The sequence below is a fragment of the Equus caballus genome, chromosome 14, assembly GCF_041296265.1.
Source record: "Equus caballus isolate H_3958 breed thoroughbred chromosome 14, TB-T2T, whole genome shotgun sequence".
NCBI lineage: Eukaryota > Metazoa > Chordata > Mammalia > Perissodactyla > Equidae > Equus > Equus caballus.
This window is the reverse complement of record NC_091697.1, coordinates 106,990,269-107,013,575: the sequence shown is the minus strand read 5'-3', so window position 1 is coordinate 107,013,575 and position 23,307 is coordinate 106,990,269. Positions and strand designations below refer to the sequence as shown.

Below are 23,307 nucleotides of genomic sequence, written 5' to 3'. Positions count from 1 at the left end.
GTTTTCCAGTTTTGGAAACGCTTCTCCCTTGGCTTTTGTGACACGATTCTCTTTTGGATCTCCTTCTGATTTTCTGATCATGAGTATAGATTTTAATTTGTGTGTCTTCAGACTCTGAAAAAGTTCATATTTGCCTGAGAAATGGCATAACAAAAAGTTGTTTTCTCAATGAGTTCAGAATAGATGTTTGTATGTGTGTGTAGATATATTTTTACATACATATAACTTTTTGTATTTGCTACCCAGAAATTTCAAGATATTGAAGAAACTCATCTCATTCACATAAAGGAAATTATAGGATCCCTGTCAAATGCTATAAAGGAAATTCATTTACAGATAGGCCAGGTGAGTGTTTACTTTTGTTGAAACGATTCATAAAAATTTTATGTTCATTTATGACTCTTTAAAAATCCAAAACTAACGTGATACTGAATTATCTTAGATAAAGAGTGTGTATTTACATGTATTAAATATAAAATAAACTGGATTTTTTATTGTTTTGCACCAAAGATAATAATTCAAATTAATTTTTAAAATTAACTATGCTCAGTCCTCTTTACATTAAAATTCTGAAGTTACCAATTTTTGAATGTTTTTTTTAAAGTTTTACTATTTTCAAATTTAGAATAGCTGCTTCAGTAAGTTATAGAACTTGTGCTTAGAAATTTTCCAAAACTATGAAAGAGGATTAATGGTGACAATTTGGGGTACATTGAAATACAGTAGAGGGCCAGCCCCTGTGGCCTAGTGGTTAAGTTTGGCACGCTCAGCTTCGGTGGCCTGGATTCAGTTCCCCTGGTGTGGTCCTACACTACTTATCCGTGGCTGTGCTGTGGTGGCAGGTCACATACAAAAAGAGGGAGATTGGCAGCGGATGTTAGCTTAGGGTGGGTCTTTCTTAGCAAAAAGAAAAAGAAATACAGTAAAGAAAGATGAAGTCTATTATTCTTTGTTATTAAAGATCTAAAACTATTGTGATTGTCCATATGAGTTTATTTATCGTAAGAATTATGTCTCTAAAACACTCAAAGATGCGAACAGGAAACTGCCTCACTTCTAAGGCCATGAGGCCATGTCTTAAGGGGTTCATGTAAGCAGAGGTTGGTACCCACACATCTACTAACACTGTAAGTTAGGTAACAGAGCATATTAGGTAAGTGAAAGTTCTCAAAGGCTCTGGGTCAAAAAATACGTATTTTGGTGTAATGAATTTTAATTGCTTTGTGGAAGTGTTGTCCGAAATACAGATAAGAATATTTATGGGAAAAGAAAAAAATTTATCTTTATCTCATTTTAATAGGTCCACGAAGAATTTATAAATAACATGACTAACACTACAGTTGAAAGCTTGATACAAAAATTTGCTGAGTCAAAAGGCACTGGGAAGGAAAGACCTGGTAAGATGCTAAACTCTGCAAGGGGACATGTTCACATTTCCCTCCAGTAGCAAATGTGTTTGCCTTTAAATTCCAAACTGCATAGTGGAGCTCAGGAGATAGCTAAAAATCTGTGTAAAATCTCTTCGTGTCTCAGGATCAATTAAGATTTTTGTTTTGACATTTAGTGGTTAATAATTTAGTATTACTTAAAATGGTTATTGTAACTTTTACTAAATTCATATATTGCAGTTTCTTTATATTTTCAAAAGTAGAAGTAGCAAGAGAAGGCCTTTTTAATAAGAGAAAAAGTGGGAGAGAATGTTGAGTGCCCAGATCATTGAGGCCAATGGAGAACCTTTCTTAAAACTTAATAATGTTTTCCTTTTCTCGTTCAAATATGTATTCAACAGATCCGTTTATTGAGTGCTAGCAGTAGTCCAGGCACTGTTTTAGACACTGGGGATATACCAGAGGGAGGATGAACAGCGGGACCCTGGTTCCTGTTGCATGAACAAGTGGTTACGGGCGTCCTGAATCTCACTTTCAATCAGCATGTCGTGATATGTCAAATGTCATAAGTAGCCATTCCCTTCTCCTGCTCAGCATTCTTAGCAGTCTTCCAGATTTCTTGAATCTATTTATTACTATACCATGTTCTTGCAAGATATTTGTTTCATTCCATAGGTAAAAATAATTCAGTCTAATAAAGAAGTTAAAATATGGGTTTGGAATTCAGGAAAATGGACGAGTGATTTGTAGAGAAGTCTGGGAGCCATTTTTCTTCAGTGCAGTTCACAGAACTAAGGCTTGAAACCTAAATTATATTTACTTCCTTCTCTTCCCACACTTTGTTGTTTCAAATCGTATTGATTCAGTTGTTAGTATTTTTCCCTTCAGACCTTTTTGCCGTGCCTTTTCTAACCTACCTGAGTAATTACGGCAGCAGGTTCCTAGAGACTGGCACCGTGAGATTCCTTCTCTCAGCCGTTTCACGTGTTCCAGCATGTTCGTGCTTTGACTGTACAATTATAAACTTACAACTACTCTACTCGTAAATTCTTGACTTTTTATCATAGACAGAGTGAAGTTTAGACTCTGGACTTTCAGGATGTGGCCCTGACCAGTCTTCAGCCTTACTTTCCATTATTCCTTTTCTCCTACCCTTCACTGCAGCCGACCTGAACTGCTTGCTCTTTCCCATACATGCCCCTTTTTCCCTTGGTACCTTAGTCGCCCTTATGTCCTTACTCTAGTAGATGCTATATGCCACTCCTTTCTGACCCCACAGCTTCCTATTTGTCGAATGAATAAACTCTGAAAGACCAGGCACGTGTTACTTCCTCCATCAAAAGTGCCGGAGAACTTTAACTATACTTTTTTTTGGAGCACTGTTGCTATTTACCTTAAATTTTAATAATTATACACTTGTGAAAAACAGTTCTGTTTTTGATTATCTGTTTATCCTCTTTATGTGTAAACATACATTTTTGTTGAATGAATGAGCAAATGGGTGTATAGTGGTGAGGTTAGGATGTTTAAGGAGGTTGGAATGGATGGATTTGCTGTTAGAAAAGTCTTGGTGAGGGAATAGTTAATAATTATGGTTAGAGTTTAGTGACCACTGGCTTTGTGTTGTGGACTGTGCCAACCACTTTGCAAGAACACTTTGCTCTTCAGCAGCTCTTTGAAGTAGTGCTGCTATCCCCATGTTACAGATGAGGGAAGTGTTGGGAGGTTAAGTGACCTGCCTAAGCTAGTGCGTGGCAGAGCTGGGGTTAGATTCCAGGAGTCTTGACCTCAAGACCCATGCTCTGGAGAAGTTAGACTAGAACTAAGTAAGTTTACACATATAGGGAGAATGAGATATGTAACTATGTATGAGCTACACATATTTGTGACTATGAGATATATGTGAACCATATGAGATAACTGTATATGGGATATGTAACTACAGAATAGTGTGAAACCCTAAAATTCCTTGTATAGAGATCAAGTTATGAGTGAAGACCAGTTAAGAGAGTAAAAACAATTGGGGAACAAATACAGTTTTTGTGTAGAGCATTTAGAAATGTTGATAGAATAAAAGCGAGGATGTATTGGCTGGTTAAAAATGCCTGAGACGGAACTCTGAATAAGATTGGGAAATTATATCATTAGCAGCATCCTGTTTGTGACATTATGTTGTAGTTTTGCAAAATGTCATCATTGTAGGAAACCGCACAGAGTATACAAGGGATCTCCCTGTATTTTTTACAATTGTATGTGAATCTGTAATTTTCTCACAGAATTTCCATTATTTTCTTCTCTGTGGTACAGCACAGTTCTTAGCCCTGCAGTTTGTGGTCTGCTCGTCACCAGCACTGAGACCTTTAAGCCTCAGTGCCCTCATCTGTAAAGTGGGTAGAGTAATAGTACCTACCGCATGAGGTTGTTGTGAGGTTGACAAGAGATAATGATAAATGTTATTTTCAAAAATCAATACATTCCTGATTAATAGGTAGCTATTAATGGATATTGTTTCTTTATAAATGTAAGTTTATTGGCCTGAAGATGTACTAAGACATGTAGACAATTCCTGTAGCTAAATGGTAAGAGGTAAGAGGGGCCAAGAATTGCGATGAATGGGCTTTCCTAGAATTAGGTGACTGTTTCAGGGTGACTGTTGACATTGTATATATAGGTGACTGACTCTCAGAAAAAAGGGGTCCTGGAACTGACTTAAAAAAAAAAAAAAGTGGTGTGTGGTGGAGTGGAAGGGGTCAGTAGTATTTCTCTCATTGACTTGCTGTGGGTGACTAGTTACAGTTCTTTCATATATATTTGTCCAGCTTATGGATACCTGAACAAATGAGTCTGGGGGCCCATTGCAGTGATGAAAATGTTGGGTTTCTCAGAAAAATAACGCAGTCATAATTTTGTGTGTGATCGTATGCAATTCGTGGACTTATGCAATTCGTGGACTTAAAACATTTTGTTTTGTAAGGTGTATTCTAACCCTCAATTGTATGTACTACTGATTGCTGGTAACATTTTATTTCTCCTGTTTTGTAAGGCCCCCTCTGGTGGATGAGTTGCTTCCTAAACTAGTTTTAGTCCTCTGAAATATACATTTCAAAAAGAAAACAGGAGACCCAGTTCTTTAAAAACTTTGTGTACCTGAAAGTTTATTTTTCTTGTGCTGAAAAATGACTCTTTTTTTCTTTAGTCAATTATCTGTTGAAAGATATAACCTCTAAATTTGTCTTTAATTCTTCTGTGTAAATCAAACACTTAGCATTAAAATTTTTCTCCTATTCATTGAGACTGTTTTATACTACTTATTGTATGTACTGAAAGTTTTTGTCATTACTTTCTTTATTGAGATATGATTGCTATATCATTGTGTTAGTTTCAGGTGTGCAGCATAATAATTTGATATATGTATATACTGCAAAGTGACTACCAAAGGAAGTTTACTTAACCTTCATCCCCACATATAGTCACAATTTTTTTTTCTTGTGGTAAGAACTTTGAAGAACTACTCTCTTCGCAGCTTTCCAATATGTAGTACAGTGCATCTCCAGGACTGACTGACCTTATGATAAGAAGCTTGTAGATTTTGCCCACCTTTGCCTATTTCACTCACCCCACCCCCAGCCCCTCTGGCAACCACCATCTGCTCTTTGTGTCTGTGAGTTTGATTTTTTTTTGGAGTCAGCATATAAGTGAAGCCATCCAGTATTTGTCTTTCTCTACCTTCTCTCACTTATCATAATGCCTTCAAGCTCCATCCATGTTGTTTCAAATGACGGGATTTCCTTCTTTTTTATGCCGATAACATTTTGTTATATATACACACCACATTTTCGTTATCCGTTCATCTGTCAGTGGACACTAGGTTGTTTCCATGTCTTGACTGTTGGAAATAATGTAGTGAGCATGGGGGGCAGACGTCTTTTCAGGATAGTGATTTTGTTTCCTTCAGATAAAGACCCAGAAGTGGAATAGCTGGATCATATGGTAGTTCTATTTTTATTTTTTTGAGGAACTTCCAAAAATTTTTGTCGTTACTTTTTAAGTGTAGTACTGCCTGGCTCTTCTGGAATTTGAGTCACTGTAAGTGGATGCTTTGAATATCAAAGCACCTGTGGTTTGAAAGGATCATGAATAAACAGGTGTTTTCCAATTTTGAATATCTTTTCATGTTCTAATGACATTATCCTATTATTCCTACCATTCTCATGTATTTTAGTTGCCAAAGGAGATTAAAATCCATATTTTTGGAGTTTTCTGTTTTACGGTCTTTCTGCTAATTTTACTGTATGCTATTTATAATTCATAAAAGTAAAGCAAGGTTCCATTTGTAAGAAGCAGGATAAATAACTTAAAATGAAAAGTTTGTAGGCTAGTGTGTAATATGTTTAAATAACAGGTTTTGTTGAAAAACTTATCTGTATTTTCATTATATGGTAATATAGGTTTATAGCTTCCATTGGAGGACTTCCAGGCACTGTGTTTAAAGATACAAATAGAAGAAGCCTGAGAAAGGTAGACATAAAAAACAATCAGCCACAAAGAAAAGGGGGAAAATGCGATTCCTGTGGTCACACTGCCTGAATGAAATTAATTGATTAGTTTAGATATTTAGAGTATTTTAGCTTCTACATTAGGTATATTATTTTAAAGTATAGGGTAAAGCAAATAATTGAAAAATATAAAATCTTGTGATCTGGGGGCTGGCCCAGTGGCACAGCGGTTAAGTGCACACGTTCTGCTTGAGCGGCCTGGGTTTCGCTGGTGCGGATCCCCGGTGCGGACATGGCACCACTTGGCAAGCCACGCTGTGGTAGGCATCCCACATAGAAAGTAGAGGAAGATGGGCACGGATGTTAGCTCAGGGCTAATCTTCCTCAAAAAAAAAAAAAAAAATCTTGTGATCATCTTTCTAGACCTCTTAAGGATTTGGAATAATGTCATACCTATACATAGAGCCTCCTACCACTCCACAGTAAAGGTTTTTTAAATCAGAGAAACAAACTCTTGTGTAGAAAGCAAAATTTAAAATAGCTAAGAAGAGCCAAAGATCCACAAACCATACCAGATACACTGAGATTACCTGGTTTTTCTATTGGATGCAAGGGAGAGTGACCAGAGGAAGAGGAAAGAACAATGGACGGGAGTAGGAAGAGGATAATGTGGATTAGCATGAATAGGGGAGTAAAGGAAGGGAGCCCTCAAAAAAACAAGAGACAGGCTTGACCCTGTGATGGAGGCCACCTCACCTCTTGTCCCGGCCACCCAGGGCGGAGGTGCTGATCTCTGCCCTGGGCACATAGATTCCACCTGATAATGATCCTCTTATATCTTCTAGAGCAGGAGTTGGCAAACTATGGCCAGTGAGCCAAATTTAGCTCTGCCTGTTATTGGGAGGCCTACAAGCAAAGAATGGGTTTATATTTTTAAATGATTGAGGGAAAAAAAAATCAAAGGAAGAGTAGCGTTTTGTGATACATAAAATTATAAAATTCAGATTTCAGTGTCCCTAAAAGTTTCTTTGAACAGAGCACAGTTCCTTGTTTATGTATAGTCTGTGGCTGCTTTGCACCCGATGGCAGAGATCAGTAGTTGTAACAGACCTTATGGTCCCTAGAGCCTACAGTATTTCCTGTCTGACTCTGTAGGACACACTTGCCTACCCTGTGTTGGAGAATACATTTCTTGGGTGGTGTAGTAGTTGCATGTATTTCCCAATCCAGTAGAATTGTGTAACTCGTAACAACACGTAAGCTTTTATTCAAACGCTGATTCTGCTGTTCTTCCTGGGTTCAGAAATCGTTTAATGTGATGTCGTGTGCCAGCTGCATGTGCAGCTTGTGACAGCACAGTAACTGAGCCCCACATTAATAGTCCTAACTTGGGAAGTACACATTAAACTGTTTTGAGCAGACTTGGTTTAAGGAAAGCTTAGCTCATTAATCTGAAGTAGCCATTAAAAATGTTAAGTGTATAAACACTGGCAACAAAATAGAAGTAAAAAAATAAAGTAAGCTGATTATGGTTTTTATATGTGCATAATAACAAGGACAGGGGTTTAGTTATTCTTGCAGGGTGTGAAAGAAGCTACCTCAAGCCAATTTGAACCTAAAAGGAAATTTATTGGACAGAAACTGAGGTATCCCAAGGATCCAAAGTCAGGAATCTAGCCGGGCTGCAGTGGGAAACCCAAACCTGCAGGAACGCTAGGAGTCACTTTTCCTTCATTTGAACTCTGCCTTTCTACGGCTTTACTTTTTTCTTTGCAGGATGGTTTTCTTTGCTTTTCGAGGCACCTGACATAAGGTGACCTCCAAGTAATTTCTCTGTATTTTTGCTTCCTCCTTAGTTGCAGCCATAGCTCAGAAGTAACCCAGGTTTTTGTCCCTTTCCAAATTTCTAGGAGAAAGAAGCTGGTTCTGGTAATAGGGTCAGGGAGACCAGGTCCTGCAGTGTAAACACAGCTTCTGCACCGTGTGCGAGAAGGGACGTTCCAGAGGAGAGAGGTTACCGTGAGCTGGGTATAGTTGCCCCAAGTTTTATCAGGATCTCGGAGGGTGAAGACATGGCCGAGTCTCAGGGGAGGGAGGCAGTGTCAGGTCCTGGATGTAGGAGGAGATTATGTTTCAGGGCTAAGCTTCCGTGTTTGGAGAACTGGGTGAAGATTTGGAAGGTTTTATAGTGACTGGAATTTCATGGTTAAAATCCCGTCCTTTGATTTAAGACCATGGTTCCTAAGTTTGCCTCATCACTAGTTCTCAAGCCTTGGGTATATGTGGGAATCATGCCTGGAAATTGTTTTCACTGTCCTTTTCATTTCTCTTCTTTTCCTTTTTTTTTTTTTAGGGTGTGGACAGTGTGTTGTCTCAGAAATTCTGATTTCATTGGTCTAGGGTGGGTCCTTGGTACCAAAAAAATGCAGATTCCTGAGCACCAGCCTAGACCTTTCCAATAGGAGACTCTGGGGGTGGAGCCCAGCAGTTTGTGGTTTAATGGGCCCTCCAGGTGACTGATCGTGAGGCTCTGCACTAGGAGATTGAGCCCGGTGTTGGGATTTGGAACTACGGAAGCGAGGCAACTCTACAAGCCCTTTATCAAAATGAATACTCCTGAAGTGAAGTGGCATCCATGTTGCAGCTTACTTTCAAATGATGTAGCAAGTGAGACAAGAAAACTGTGTGTGCCTATGGGTGTGTGTGGAGAGAGAAAACAAGTATGGCAGAGAAGGTGTTATTGTTACCCTCCATATCATTCATAAAAATGTTAGGACCTAGGTTCAGAAAGAGTGACTAGCTGGTCCAGGATAACCAGCCAGCCAGCACGTGGTTCAGAAAGAGTGCCTAACTAGTCCAGGATAACCAGCCAGCCAGCACGTGGCAGCACCAGAACTTGAGCCTCCATGCCCTCTGCACGTCACCACGAGCTGGAGTTCGGTGCTTTTTTTTGTGTAAGCTTGCCTGATTCATCATCCCAAGCGCCTAGGAATGTGGCTGTGTTGCGTTCCAGAAGCCCAGGAGCAAGCTCGAGAATGCGGTCATTGACTCCCATGGTCATGAGTCACACACACACCTCTCTCTCCCTCCCCCCTCCTCCTCCCCTGTGTCTGTGTCACACACACACCTCTCTCTCCCTCTCCCCCCCCCCGTGTCTGTGTCACACACACACCTCTCTCCCTCCCTCCTCCTCCCCTGTGTCTGTGTCACACACACACCTCTCTCTCCCTCTCCCCCCCCGTGTCTGTGTCACACACACACCTCTCCCTCTCTCCCTCCCTCCTCCTCCCCTGTGTCTGTGTCTCACACACACCTCTCTCCCTCCCTCCCTCCTCCTCCCCTCTGTCTGTATCACACACACACCTCTCTCCCTCCCCTCCCTCCTCCTCCTGTGTCTGTGTCACACACACACCTCTCTCCCCCTCCCTCCTCCTTCCCTGTCTGTGTCTCACACACACCTCTCTCCCTCCCTCCCTCCTCCTCCCCTCTGTCTGTGTCACACACACACCTCTCTCCCTCCCCTCCCTCCTCCTCCTGTGTCTGTGTCACACACACACCTCTCTCTCCCTCCCTCCTCCTTCCCTGTGTCTGTGTCACACACACACCTCTCTCTCCCTCCCTCCTCCTTCCGTGTCTGTGTCACACACACACCTCTCTCTCCCTCCCTCCTCCTCCCCTGTGTCTGTGTCACACACACACCTCTCTCCCTCCCTCCTCCTTCCCTGTGTCTGTGTCACACACACACCTCTCTCTCCCTCCCTCCTCCTTCCCTGTCTGTGTCTCACACACACCTCTCTCTCCCTCCCTCCTCCTTCCCTGTCTGTGTCTCACACACACCTCTCTCTCCCTCCCTCCTCCTTCCCTGTCTGTGTCACACACACACCTCTCTCTCCCTCCTTCCTCCTCCCCTGTGTCTGTGTGGTGCTGTGGACCTCCCCATGTGCTGTCATTTTCCCCATTCTTTTTACTAGACTTTGGGGTCTGGGCATGTTTGTATGTTTTATTTTGGCTTCTAATTAGAACCAAGTGGTTTTAGTTGGGCGCATGCAGAAGTATGCTCAATTTGTGTAACCCAGACTTCTTGCTTGAGTTTTGAGGCCAGTCTTATCTCTTCTTTTTTTTGATGAGGAAGACTTGCCCTGAGCTAACATCCATTGCCAATCTTCCCTTTTTTTTTTTTTCGCTTGAGCAAGATTAGCCCTGAGCTAACATCTGTGACAGTCTTCCTCTGTTTTATATGTGGGTCACTGCCTCAGCATGGCTGACAAGTGGTGTAGGTCTGTGCTCAGGATCCAAACCCATGAACCTGGGCCACCGAAGCAGAGTGTCCCAAACTTAACCACTATGCCACGGGGTCATTGAGGCCAGTTTTGAACTAGACAAGAGTTGCAAATTTGCCGTATTGGTGGCCTGAGATTTAGAATTGATTCCAAAATGATGGAAACCATTAATTAAATATTTTACGTTTTTTTAATGCTGTACCTCATCCCACAGAATACTTGTAGTGATTAAAGATTACTGTTAAATGAATTGTCTTTCTTTTTGTAACATTTGTTAAAACTTTTGATCCAAATTAAATTTGGATGAATTCTTTAGGTTGCTGATCTTGTTTTGGTGCAGTGATTTACTCCTACCTGATGGTTCAGGCGTCGTGTATGAGGGTTGTTCTGCTTTGGGTCGTTGGCCTCCTGGAGGTCTGCCTCTGCTCTCTTCTGCCTTTAATTGAAGTCATGATGGCGTTTTTGGAGAATGTGTCAAAGAGCATCAGGAGACAGAGCCACAGTGGGCTTATTTGCTTTCATACAAACTAAATTGCCCTTGTGGCCCAGCATAAAATCTCAGCGCTAAGAGCAGTTATTTATTTTGACAACAGAATTAATTGAGCCTGAAACAGTTGAAATTCCAGTTGTAGCAGACTATTCTTTCTGACTCTCACTCTGGCTTTGGTACTGTCAGAAAAAGTAACTTGTCTTATGATTAAACAGCAGAATGATGGGCAGTGGACTGCATTGGAGGGAGATGCTGAATAAACTTTCTACTGGGGCAGCAGCTCAGAAGTGACATGTACGGAGGGGGTGGGAATGTGCGGCAATGTCCAGCTGAGCGGCCAGCTGGCACTGAGCCAGGCACGCAAGCCTTCCCGTGTGAAGCAGGCGTGGAGCGTCTGCCGTTTGAAAAAATCTTCTTCATGCATGATTTAATGTTTTTAAAGGGTATAATTAGTTTTATTACACCAGAAACTGTTAATATTTCTATCTTTAATAGCAAAGCTTATGTGCAGATGGTACTCAGTTTAAAATCTTTAATATATAGTTAACAATTTGAAAGGACTTGGCATCTTATACTTCAAAAATGTCATTTTGAATATTTTTATTGGACATTTTCCTATTTCAAATGGATTTTAAGAGGATGTTTAGGAAAGATAGAAAAGCAGTCAAGATATGTCTGGTATAAGAAAATGATTTAGTGAGAAAAATGTAGAATTTTGTTTGAGGGACTGATTCTTACAGAGTTAGGGATGGCTTTACTGTTTTCATATGCTATTTACTATTTCATTTACTATTTTCATATATTTACATAATGAAGGCGTCCAAAGATCTTAAAAGCATATGTATCCTATTTGCTAAGATGATGTTATAAAAGTCTTTTTAGATACTATATTTTTAAATATTTATAAATAATGCTTTTTTTTGGGTATTGGTGGTTTTTTTCCTCTCTAGAATATGCCCACAGCCTGAGTATCGGAGATTCTGTAAATAGCTACTGGGCACAAAATATGTGCTTTGTAGCTGTAGGAGAATTTTTGATTAAGCACATTTCTGGTTGTCTTTTTTTTTGGTAGACCCTTTCTCATATTTATTTGACAGGCAGGTCTCGTCTTTCAAGCTTTATTAGTAAGTGACAAAGCTAATGATACATAATGAGCACTTGGTAATTCAGGTAGAGAGTTTTCATTCTTCGTAATTTTTTCACCACGTACAAAGTTGCTAGTTATCAAGATGCACACACTAAAATTCTATGCCTTTGTTGCTCTTTCACTTCTTGTCTCTTTGTAAACTGTTAACGTGGGCCTCTGAAGGCTTCTGAGAGCAAGTTCATTCCACTTTCGTTGAATGAATTCTCAGCTTCTGGATTTGCACAGTGGACTTGAAGTTCTTAAACTTTTAATTCGCCCTTTTTCTGACGTCTTAAGGCTTTTTGGGTGAAAGTGGTGAATATATGTATAATTTTTAGTCATATGTTATATATCATAAGAATGCCCTAGTAAGGGAGATGTTGTTAAATAATTGTGAAATAATCAAATAATTGATTAAATAAATAATTGAAACTTTTATGACTGTTTTATTCTGCTTATCATTAAATGTTAAGAAATTAGAACTGAAGAAGTAAATCTTAGATTTGGGATCCAGAAGAAGGACATTTTAGCCAAAATTTTTTGATGTTCCTACTTTTAAAGAAATCTTTCTTGTTAATCACTGGTTTTCTTTCGTAATGGAAGATGACGAATTTGTATATAGTTATAGTTAAGTTTAATGTCTCAGAAGAACTAGTAATAAAATCCTGTCTTATCTACTCTTTACTTCAAGCTCTATTTTTAAATTTCTTGATATGGTAAGTTGTACCAATTACCATTAATACATTAAAAATTATTTCACAAAAATGCTGGACTTGCATAAATTTATATATTATAAAACAGGGCTAAAATGACAATTTAATGAAAGATAATTCTTTGGTCTGATATTTAGCTTTGCATATATTTTAATAGAAGAGTGATTCATGCTTTTGCTGCTTTCTTCACTACCTAAAGAATTTCGTATTTCACTTAAATGAAATATACTGTATTTTATGGCATTTAAGGCTAATATCAGCAGACCTGTCATTTCAGGGCTATTTCACTTGTTTTCTAACTGATTTCCATTTCATCACCTCGCTCTGTGCAGTCTGTCACTGATACCAGTGCTAAATTAATTTTCCTGTAAAACCCGTTGCAGGGGTGTGTGTGTGACCTCATGGGAAAACTCTTCCCGTTGCCTGCACACTGCAGTTCAGGTTCCTTGACTTGCCATACAGTTAGAGAGGGCTGGGTTGTCATCCCAGTGTCATCCCTTAGCTAGTATGTCATTAATTCGTTTATTTGTTTAGCGCATATTCATTAAGGACCGATTATTTGCCAGTTCACAGCGGTGAACGAGACAGACAAGGTCCCAAGCTTACGTTCTAGTAGTGTTTACTATATTGGTTCCCTGTCCTTTCCGTGAGACAGCCGAGGATTCAGCAGCTGTCACTAACTTTGCTTATTTTCCATCAACTGTACTGCAGGCCCTTGAAAGCAGAAGCTACGTGTCAGGTCTCTGTGTCTCCAGTTTTGTGGTATCAGATATAAAGGGTTTTCGGTAAATTGTGATCATCGTAATAGGCTAGTCTTAAATTTTTTCCACTGTTAGGATTGTTTGATTTTTTAAATTAGTGCTGCTATTTTAATTAACACTATCAGGTAACACTGGAACACAGTTCAAAACAATTACAAAGATGTGTTGTAATCAGATCTGATCTGATTGTTTTCTACCAGCTTTTTCTTCCAATAGCACTTGTTCATACATATGTATTTTTTAGGCCTCATTGAATTTGAAGAATGTGACCCTGCTAGTGCAGTTGAAGGTAAGTTGACTAGTTGTGATGTGTGGCAACTAGGTAATGTCTTGTGTTTATTGAACAAGTAAAGAGGGGCTGCTCTCCATTGGTGCCAGGATGTCTGTAGAGTGATGTAAAAAATCTGAATGTGGTTTGAAGGCTTGCAGGTACTGATCTTTACCTAACGAATAAACAGTAGGTGTGTCCAAAGGAATATGAGTGTGTTAGAATGTATATTTTAAAAAATTAAATATAACATATGTTTTCGAATATATATCGAGATTTTTCTCCATTGACATCCAGTTTTAAACATTTTAGTGTCATAAATATGAAACTAATCACTACGCATTAATGTGTACGCCTGTTCTACAGTGGGTAACATTTCAGGAGCTAATGAGGCTCTCCTTTAATGTTCATATTGCCGTCATTCAGAATGGGTGAGGGTTTTACTTGGAGAAAGGGTCCATCACCCTTCCTGTTTAAATTGACCTTTCCGCAGTATGAAACCCATAGTAGGAAAAATAACTGCTGTTTTTGTCATGTTTTGTATATCTCCCTCTGCGAGCTATGAGAAATAATTTGAAAGCAATCTTCTGTTTTTTCCAAGAGCTGTGTAAAAATTTGGAGAAATGGTTTGCTGTTGTGTGTAAGGTTATTATTGGAACAGTTAGGAGCTCTGGGGCCTAGACTTTCTATAGGTACTAGCTGTTTGAGAACAATAGTTATTTGAGTTCTCTGTACTTCAGCTTGCTTTATTGTAAAATGTGAATAATAAATAATACCTACTTTGTGAGAATGAAAATATATTTGATTTAAAAAATATTATAACATGCTATACAAATGTATGGTTCAGGGAGCTAGTTTTGCATGAAAGCAAGTACATTCTAAGACACCTGGATTCGAATCCTGGCTGTAGTATTTACTGGTTCTGTAACACTGACTTAAAAAAACCAAAAACAAAACTACCCTTGAGTCTCCTCATCTGTAAGATGAGAAGTTAGCTTAGATATTCTTGAATTCTCGAAGCATAAGCAGCTAAGCTTTAAGTGCTGGGTTCTATCAACAATTAATAGCATGACTGACCTTTAAAAAATAATTTGGGGCCAGCCTGGTGGCATAGTGGTTAAGTTTGTGAGCTCCACTTCCGCAGCCTGGGGTTCACAGGTTTGGATCATGGGTGCGGACCCAGCACTGCTTGTCAAGCCACACTGTGGCAGCATCCCACATAAAATAGACATAGATTGGCACAGATACTAGCTCAGTGACAATCTTTGTCAAGAACAAAGAGGAAGATTGGCAATAGATGTTAGCTCAGGGCCGGTCTTCCTCAACAAAAATACCTAAATAAAAGTTAAACAATTTAAAAAATTAAAAATAATTTGTCGTGTAAGAAGAGGAGGAAGAACTGGCATATTAGCAAAACAGATGATATTTGTTCCTCATTTATGGTGGAATTGATTTATAACATTGTTTATGTTAGACATATGGACAAAAGAATACCATAGTATAGTGTTAATGGATCTGTTGTGTTATCTTTTTATTTGGAACAGCACGTTTATATTTTGTGACCCTCTAGACAGGGAAGGTGATTTGACTGACATTTATAACAAAATCTAATACAGTGAATAATGTGCTTTCTTTACGTTTTAAGATGCCTGTACATGCTTCTTGCTTGAGCGGATTTAGGGAAGACTTAGGAGAAGAAGAGAGAGCGTTGTGGAGCCTTTTGGTGAATAATAGGCTGTGTTACGCTAACATAAGAAACGTCTGAACAGACTGTGACTGTGATTTACATATTAGAATTTAGCAGTTCATACTTTTATTTCTTTCATCCAAATTTGCTATCCACAGTTATGAGCAAATTATGTGTCAGATATAAGATTCATTCATAAGTTCAGTATGTTTATCAGGAACAGTTATGTTTCTATAACAATATGCATTTATTTTAAGGTATAAAACCAAGGAAAAGAAAGACTTTTGGTTTGCCAGGAATAATTAAAAAGGAAAAGGATGCAGAGTCCGTGTAAGTATATTAAATATTGTTAAAATCTTTTTGGTTGTTGTAAGCAATTAAGAATAAGACTATTGTTTTGAATTCAAAAAGAAAAAATTCTTTTGGAAATAACTCAAAGTGTTTTTATGTCTAAGGTGTGAAAAACACAAACTTTTCTAAATATGTTTGTCAGCTCCTCTGGTTTTAGTTAAAAATATTAACTTTTCAGGGCTGGCCTGGTGGCATAGTGGTTGGGTTCACACTCTCTGCTTCGGGAGCTTGGTGTGTGCAGGTTTGGATCCTGGGCACAGACCTATACACTGCTCATGGCCAATGCTGTGGTGGCATCCCACATAAAATAGAGGAAGCTTACCACAGATGTTAGCTCAGGGCCAATCTTCCTCACCAAAAAAAAAATTAAATTAACTTTTCATATTATTTTAAAATTTTAAGATGGAAACTTTAGTGTCTTGAAATTGAAACTTTGAAGATACTGTTATTTTATAAAATGATGCATGTGTTTTTTAAAAAATTAAAAATGGAGAGAGAACTAAAAATTCTTCTATGTCTTAATGTGTAAGAAAAATCCATGGTGAACAATTTTGTGAAAATCCTTCTGGACAGTTAAGCATATAGGCACATAGCATACATGTAAATATAAATGGAAAATGTTAAATGGGGGAGAAAATAAGCTGTAACATGTTTTAAACATACCAGGTTGTCATTTTTAGGTGGTGGATGGAGTATAAGTCCAATTTACCTTTTTTTAAAAATAAGGAATTAGTATGCAGAGAATATATAATTAGCACATAAGAAATTCAAGTAGTATTTGCTAAGTGAAGTTTTCTACCTTGGCTACACTTTAGGACTACCTGGGAAATTATAGTGAATACATCTGTGCCAGGCCCCACCTCAGAGCAATTAGACCAGATTCTTGGGGCACAAGGCCCCAGCATAGTTTTTGTTTGTTTTAAGCAGCCTGTGTGATTCCTGATAGCTGCCTGGGGTTGTGAATCATTGAGCTGAGATTAACCAGCGACAAACTGGAATTAAAGGAATCTTTCTTTCTGTAACTACCCAACCCATTTAGACCGAAAAGACGCTAATCAAAAGTCTTGAGTGATTTGTCGACCCAGTAACATTGGCTGAAAATTCATTTAAAGTGGCTACTTCTCTAGCATAATCAGCAGAACTCTCGCGAGATTTAATGTTTTGGTGCGAGCTTATATTTTCTTTTTTCATTGCGGTAACATTGGTTTATAACATTATGTAACCTTCAGGTGTACATCATTATATATTTCGAATTCTGTGTAGATTACATCATGTTCACCACCCAAAGACTGATTACAGTCCATCACCACACATGTGCCTAATCACCCTTTTCGCCCTCCTCCCTCCCCCCTCCCCCTCTGGTAACCACCAATCCAATCTCTGTCTGTATGTGATTATTTTTTGTTGTTTTTATCTTCTACTGAGGAATGAGATCATAGGGTATTTGACTTTCTTTCTGTGACTTATTTAACTTAGCATAATACCCAAAGGTCCATCCATGTTGTCACAAATGGCCGGATTTCACCATTTCTTTTGGCTGAGTAGTGTTCCATTGTGTATATACACCACATCTTCTTTATCCATTCGTCTCTTGATGGGCACCTAGGTTGCTTCCAAGTCTTGACTACTGTGAATAATGCTACCATGAACATAGGGGTGCATGTATCTTTACGCATTCGTGTTTTCATGTTCTTTGGATAAATACCCAGGAGTGGAATAGCTGGACCATATGGTAGATCTATTCCTAATTTTTTGAGGAACCTCTGTATTGTTTTCCGTAGTGGCTGCAGCAGTTCGCACTCTCATAGGTGCTTATATTTTCAACATGGGAAGAGAACAGTGTGCACTGTGGGTGCGCTTGCCTCCTAGCTCATTATATTCTTATCATCTGAGTTTCTCAGAGTTTCTACCATTCTGAATGTCCCTTTCTTCCCCCTTCAAGTTTTATTTGATTAACAAATTAAGACGAATTGCAAAGCGATTTATATCTATAATTACTGTCTCTTCTGCAAGTGTCTTTTTTGAGCATTTATGAAGAGGATGGAACCTAATCTCTCTTTATAACATTGGAAATACATATTGAAGTCTAAACAATTGATTTGTGAGTAAAATTTTTAACTGTAGCCAATTCATGTGTCAGGAAAGATATTGTAAAGAATAATGGCCTAAAATTAAAATATTTTTATAATGTATGGTTTTCACAGCTGTTTATTCAAGGAGTTTATAATATTTTTTGTATATTCCATGTTTTTAAAATAGTTTTCCACGATCAGTAATTTTCCAATGATCACTAGGCTGCTTGGATACTGGAATATTTTTTCCCAAAGAGAAGGCGGAAAACCGATGCTTAAACCTCTGCCCCACGATTGCCTTCTTCCAGCGCTTCCTGGCAGGAAGAATGCTAGGACTCACTTTGCTTGAACTGCCGAGGCTCTTGGCATGCTTCCTCTTCTGGCCTGAAGGCTTTGGGAATGCCAGCAGTCCTGGAAGAGCGGTCCCTCCCAGAGCCTGACCTTCCCCGCCCTTGTCTGCGGCCTCCGCAGCCCACTGTGAAGGCGCCCAGCTGAGTGCTGTGCACAGCCTGGAGAGGTCGGGCTGAAAGCCTTTACACAGCTGTTCGGAACTTGTGCACTTAGTTTATATTTAAACTATCTTTTTAGAACAGAAGAAAGAACTGTTCTAACATGTCATTTGATTTGATTCTGTAGAGGGGTTGAGTTTGTTACTATAGTGCATTTTCTGGAACATTTCCTCAGAGTGTGCATAGATTTTTTTGATGTAATATTCCTCATCTACCAATAATGAGGAAGCTGTTTTTCAAAATTTGCGATTGAAAGTGACTCTTAAATGGCTGTAAAGACACACGGGGTTTGCACTTGCCCTTTCTGTCTGGTGCTTCCGTTTGGATTTCGAGCAGCGTAGTCCTCTCCTCCTCTTTTCATTTTTTCAGTCTGTTGCATCTAATCTTTTAACAAAATTCTTCAATCTTAAGCTTCTTCTGATTTGTGCTTAGTCTTCAAGTAGGTAGAGATTACCTGTTTATCTTATATATTCTCAGTGCTTTTTATTATTGCTCATTTGGCTCTTCAGGTGTACCTCCTGCCTGTTTCCGGTTTATAGTTGGAGTGGCAGATTCTAATAGTATCTGCGTTAACTGTCTCAAGCCAAGGAATGTGTGCCTAATCCAAATGCCTTTACATATGCTCTATAATTTTTGTTTATTAATTTATTTTAGAATGTTTACATAGAATTTCTTCTAAGCTTATTCCTCATGACTTCAGTGTCTTTAATTTTATATATTTAGATCTATATTTGGTTAATTGAGAAGGTTGATTGGTCTTCTTTATATTTTAGTTTTACATTTAGAATAGTAGTTTCTGCTAGTTTATATCCAAATGCATATTTGTGTATCAGTTAAAAGATAAAATACCAGTTCTCAGCTGCGTGTTACATTAAACTAGAAAACTATTGCAGCTGGAAGCCTAACTACTCATTTAACATTTGGAGAAAACTGGTTTTGACTTCTGTATATATTAGCTTAGGGGAAGTACTTCAGATGAAACTGAAGTTTTAAAAAAATGTTATTTAAAAATGTTATTTACCAATAATATAAATATATTTTTTTAAGCCAAGCTTTCCTCTTTAGGGGAATTATTTTTTTTTTACTTTCTCTACCTAAAGAATTAAAAGCCACTAGAAATCCTTGCAGGACTGACAGCTTCCTTGATATGATGTGTGTATATTCCATGATATGTGTATATTCATGGGAAAAAAGCACTTTTGAAAGTAGTTTTTAAAATACTTGTGAGCTGTTTATGTTTTATTTTGGTATGGATTATGGGTACAGGAATACCTTCTTTTGAATTTTAAAATCATTTGATATATTTTAATCTTCATAATTTGATTTCTCTAAATATTTTTGTAGAGTTTAAAAGTTATGTTTAAATAAAGGTAAACGCTTTCAATATAGTATAATTATGAGATAGTTCTAATAGTTCAAGTATTTGAATATTTCAAATAGTTGAATATTTCTAATACTTTGTTTATTTTCGTAGGGAATGCCCTGATGCAGATTCACTTGTAAGTACATTTTACTTTGATATAAGTAATTTAAATAGGCTATTTTCATTAGGAAATGACCAGCATATTTGGGTTGAGTTGTTTACAAATCTTTCTGAGAGAAATACTAACTAGGTTATTGTAAGTTCACTATTAAAATTACTTTACAGATGAGTTTTTGGCTTTATATTGCCAGATACTTTCCTCTTAAATAGAGAGTAGTTCTAACTACCTTTGAAAAGTGGACACATTGCTTTTAAGATTGGAATGGTGCCATATCGTATTGCTTTTTCCTGGGAAATATGCCAGATCTCAGATCTTCATACTCTTAAAATGTGGTGCTCTTACTAACTTATTCTTAGATCTATTAAAATACTACTTTATTTGCCATGTGTTTGAGTTTTAAGAGATTACCATTTTACAAGAAATAGCAACAACCAATGGTTAGTACTTTTCTGTGTGTATTTTGTTTTAAAGAAAATTTGTTTATATTTCTTGTTTGAATCTATTTCTTTCTATATAATTAATGAAGACATAGAGTGGAGCTCCCTGTGGTTATAATGGGAAAGTAGATTTTCCAAATGGTGTGATTAATGTGTAGACAAACGCCTTTTCAAGTTGTCCATTGGACACTTGTCGTGTTGCTAAGTGTAGCAGCGTCGCGCTGTCTGCTTTGCTCATCGTTCTTGTCCGCACAGCTCTTGTTTCTTGCCCCAAAACACCTTGGTCTTTTACAGCATGAAGATGTACCGAAATAAAGAACCAGATATTTGGTGAAACATTGTGTTTTCTGTTACTTAAGTAAAATAAAACTAGTATTTTTGTTTCATATTTCAGCTTTAAAATAGAATATTATGATTTGTTAATAAATTTATAGTGAAAATAAAGTAGACTTCTGATGAACTCTAGGGTTCGAGTCGTCTGGAGCGATGGTGTGCCCCTTGCTGCTTGTCTGCCTGGGTGGCTGGGCTCCTACTGAATGAGAAGGTCACAGATGTGTGCCCTTGGCTTAGTACTCATTGTGCATTTTATTTCTAAATTAATTATTTGTAGTGCTTCTTTGATGGTAGTAACATGGAATAAAATCCTTAATACTTCATGTTTTATTACTTTATATATACTCTCAAGAGAAACATTTTCAGTTCTCTCAGTTCATTGATACTGTTCTATAATGATCAGTATTAACCAATTTTTAGTCAGTACTTATCTGGAATTAGAAAAGGGCTTTTAAAGAGGACACAAAATTCTGATGCCATAAGAAATTATTGATAAATTTGTGTAGAAATGAAAAACTTATAAAATTAGAAAAAATATACTATAGAAGGATTTGAATCACTACAGGTAAATTGGCAGAGTGTGTTAGCAAGACATGTAACAAGGGGCTAATTACTTTCCTTTGTAAAGTTTTATATAAATTAGTATAAAAGCTAAGCAAGCGCCCCAGTAGGAAAAGGAAAACAGGTAATTTTGATAAAAAGAAATAAAAGTAGTGATTAACCGTAAGAAATATTGTTCAAAATAGTAGTCTAATTCTGATACAATTACTATTACACCTATCATGTTGGCAAAAGTTTTGATATACTCATACTGTTGCTAGGAATGTAAATTGGTACCATCTGTCTTCTGGAGACTTGGCAGTGTCTCCTCGAATAAGAAATGTGTGTTCTTTTTGACCCTGCAGTCCTATCGCTAGGGGTTTCCTGTTATGGCTGTCTTTACAAACTTTGTGTATATATATATGTGCTTGATCAAGATCTATGCATATATAGAGGGAGGGGGTAGAGGCAGAGAGAACAAAAAACTGGAAACACTAAAGCATGCATGAAAATGAGGATTGGTTAAATACGTTATTAAACATTCACTTAACAAAGTAGTAATCAGATGTTATAGAATTAAGTTGTTCTGCGTCTGCTGATGTGGAAGGAGCTTGCTAAGTAAAAGCAAGTATCATTTCTTAAGTAATGGTGTTTTGAAAATGTGTGGGTATATGTGTTCCCTTTTTTAAAGAGAATGAGTTACAAGACACTTGACTGTGGTTTCTTGTGGTTTCAAAACAGAACTTGACTTGGACTTTGGGGGTCACAGAGGATTACACTGGTGGTCAGCAGGGATAGCGGGCTTTCATTTTTTTGTTGTTTTATTTATGGCCTGTTATTATTTATTTATGGACTATTTATGGCCTTTCATTTATGGCTGGTCTTACTAATTACTTAAAATCAGTAGTCTACTTTGGTAGGGAAATTATTGTTCATTTTTTGTTCCTTTTTAAAGTCTGTGTAATTTAAAAAAATTATTTTGAGGGACGACATCCTTTGAAGATTGACCAAGGAAGTATGAATTGGTCTTTTCTTTTGGTTTTGACCGATTTCCCCTTTCTGAACAGAGAGATTGAGAAACATTCCAATGACTTGTGAGCTCTATCTTAATATATTTTTTTAAATCACTACCACTACTATCCACCAAAACTGCCTTTAAGATTGGTGAGTGAAGTTACTTCTCTTTCTTCTTCACACTGCTTTTGTCTTAACACTTTGCTCCAGCATTGTGGGGCCCTAATATAGAAACCATGGATTGAATGGACAAAGGGGTAAACAGGTAACATGTAAGTTTTTATTAGTATCAGGTTTCTGTGAATAGTTCTAGCATTGAAAACTTACTACACTGTTAAATGAAAGTTTTTATTTTCAAATAGTTGTCAACGTACAGAAAGTTGTAAAGACGGTATAGAGCAGTCCCGTGTGCCTTTTACCCCACCCGTTTCTCCTGTTGGTAACATCTTGCAAAACTACTGTTATACACTGACAGTTAAGATATTGACACTAAGACAGTCAAAACAGAACATGTCCATTACCACAAGGCTCTTTCCCGTTGATTGCCTTTCATAGCCACTTGCCCTCCATCCTCACCCCTCCTTCACCTCTGGCAACCACTAATCTTGTCTCCATTTCTATAATTTTGACATTTCAAGAATGTTATTTAAGTGGAATCAGACTGTATGTAACCTTTTGAGATTGGCTTTTTTCACTCAGCACAATTCTCTGGAGATTCATCCAGGTTGTTGCGTGTATGAAGAGTTCATTTCTGTTTATTGCTGAGTGGAATTCCGTGGGGTAGATCCATCGGAGTTTGTTTAACCAGTCACCTGTTGTAGGACATCTAGTTGTTTCCAGTTTTGGGCTTTTAGAAATAAGTTGCCTTGCACAATTGTGCACAGATTTTTTGTGGACATAATGTCCGTCTCTGAATCTGGCAGTTTTCTTTCTGAACTCTGTTTTTCTGAAGTCTCATAGTAAGACAGTCCACTCTTTTCTTTTAAATTAATGTTTGCATGGTATATTTTTTTCCATTCTTTTACTTTTAGTCTACCTATGTTGTTATATTTGAAGTGGATTTCTGGTAGGTAGCATATAGTTTGGTCATGTGTTGATTTTATTTTATTTACTTTTTATTAAGATTATGATAGTTTACAACCTTGTGAAATTTCAGTTGTACATTATTGTCAGTCGTGTTGTAGGTACACCACTTCACCCTTTGTGCCCACCCCCATCCCCCTTTTCCCCTGGTAACCACCAATCAGTTCTCTTTGTCTACATGTTTAACTTCCACCTATGAGTGGAGTCATACAGAGTTCGTCTTTCTCTATCTGGCTTATTTCACTTAACATAATACCCTCAAGGTCCATCCATGT

At 37.8% G+C, this 23,307-nt stretch overlaps 1 protein-coding gene across 3 annotated transcripts in view; it reads left to right on the top strand.

The window, feature by feature from the left end:
* Positions 1–23,307, top strand: part of FCHO2 (FCH and mu domain containing endocytic adaptor 2) — a 115,456-nt gene that overhangs the window by 40,890 nt on the left and 51,259 nt on the right. For all 3 annotated transcript variants that reach the window (XM_070233489.1, XM_070233488.1, XM_070233487.1), the window contains 5 exons: positions 247–345; positions 1,301–1,397; positions 13,499–13,543; positions 15,467–15,539; positions 19,616–19,640. In XM_070233489.1, the coding sequence (XP_070089590.1) occupies positions 247–345; positions 1,301–1,397; positions 13,499–13,543; positions 15,467–15,539; positions 19,616–19,640 (339 nt within the window). The remainder of the gene's footprint in view (positions 1–246; positions 346–1,300; positions 1,398–13,498; positions 13,544–15,466; positions 15,540–19,615; positions 19,641–23,307) is intronic.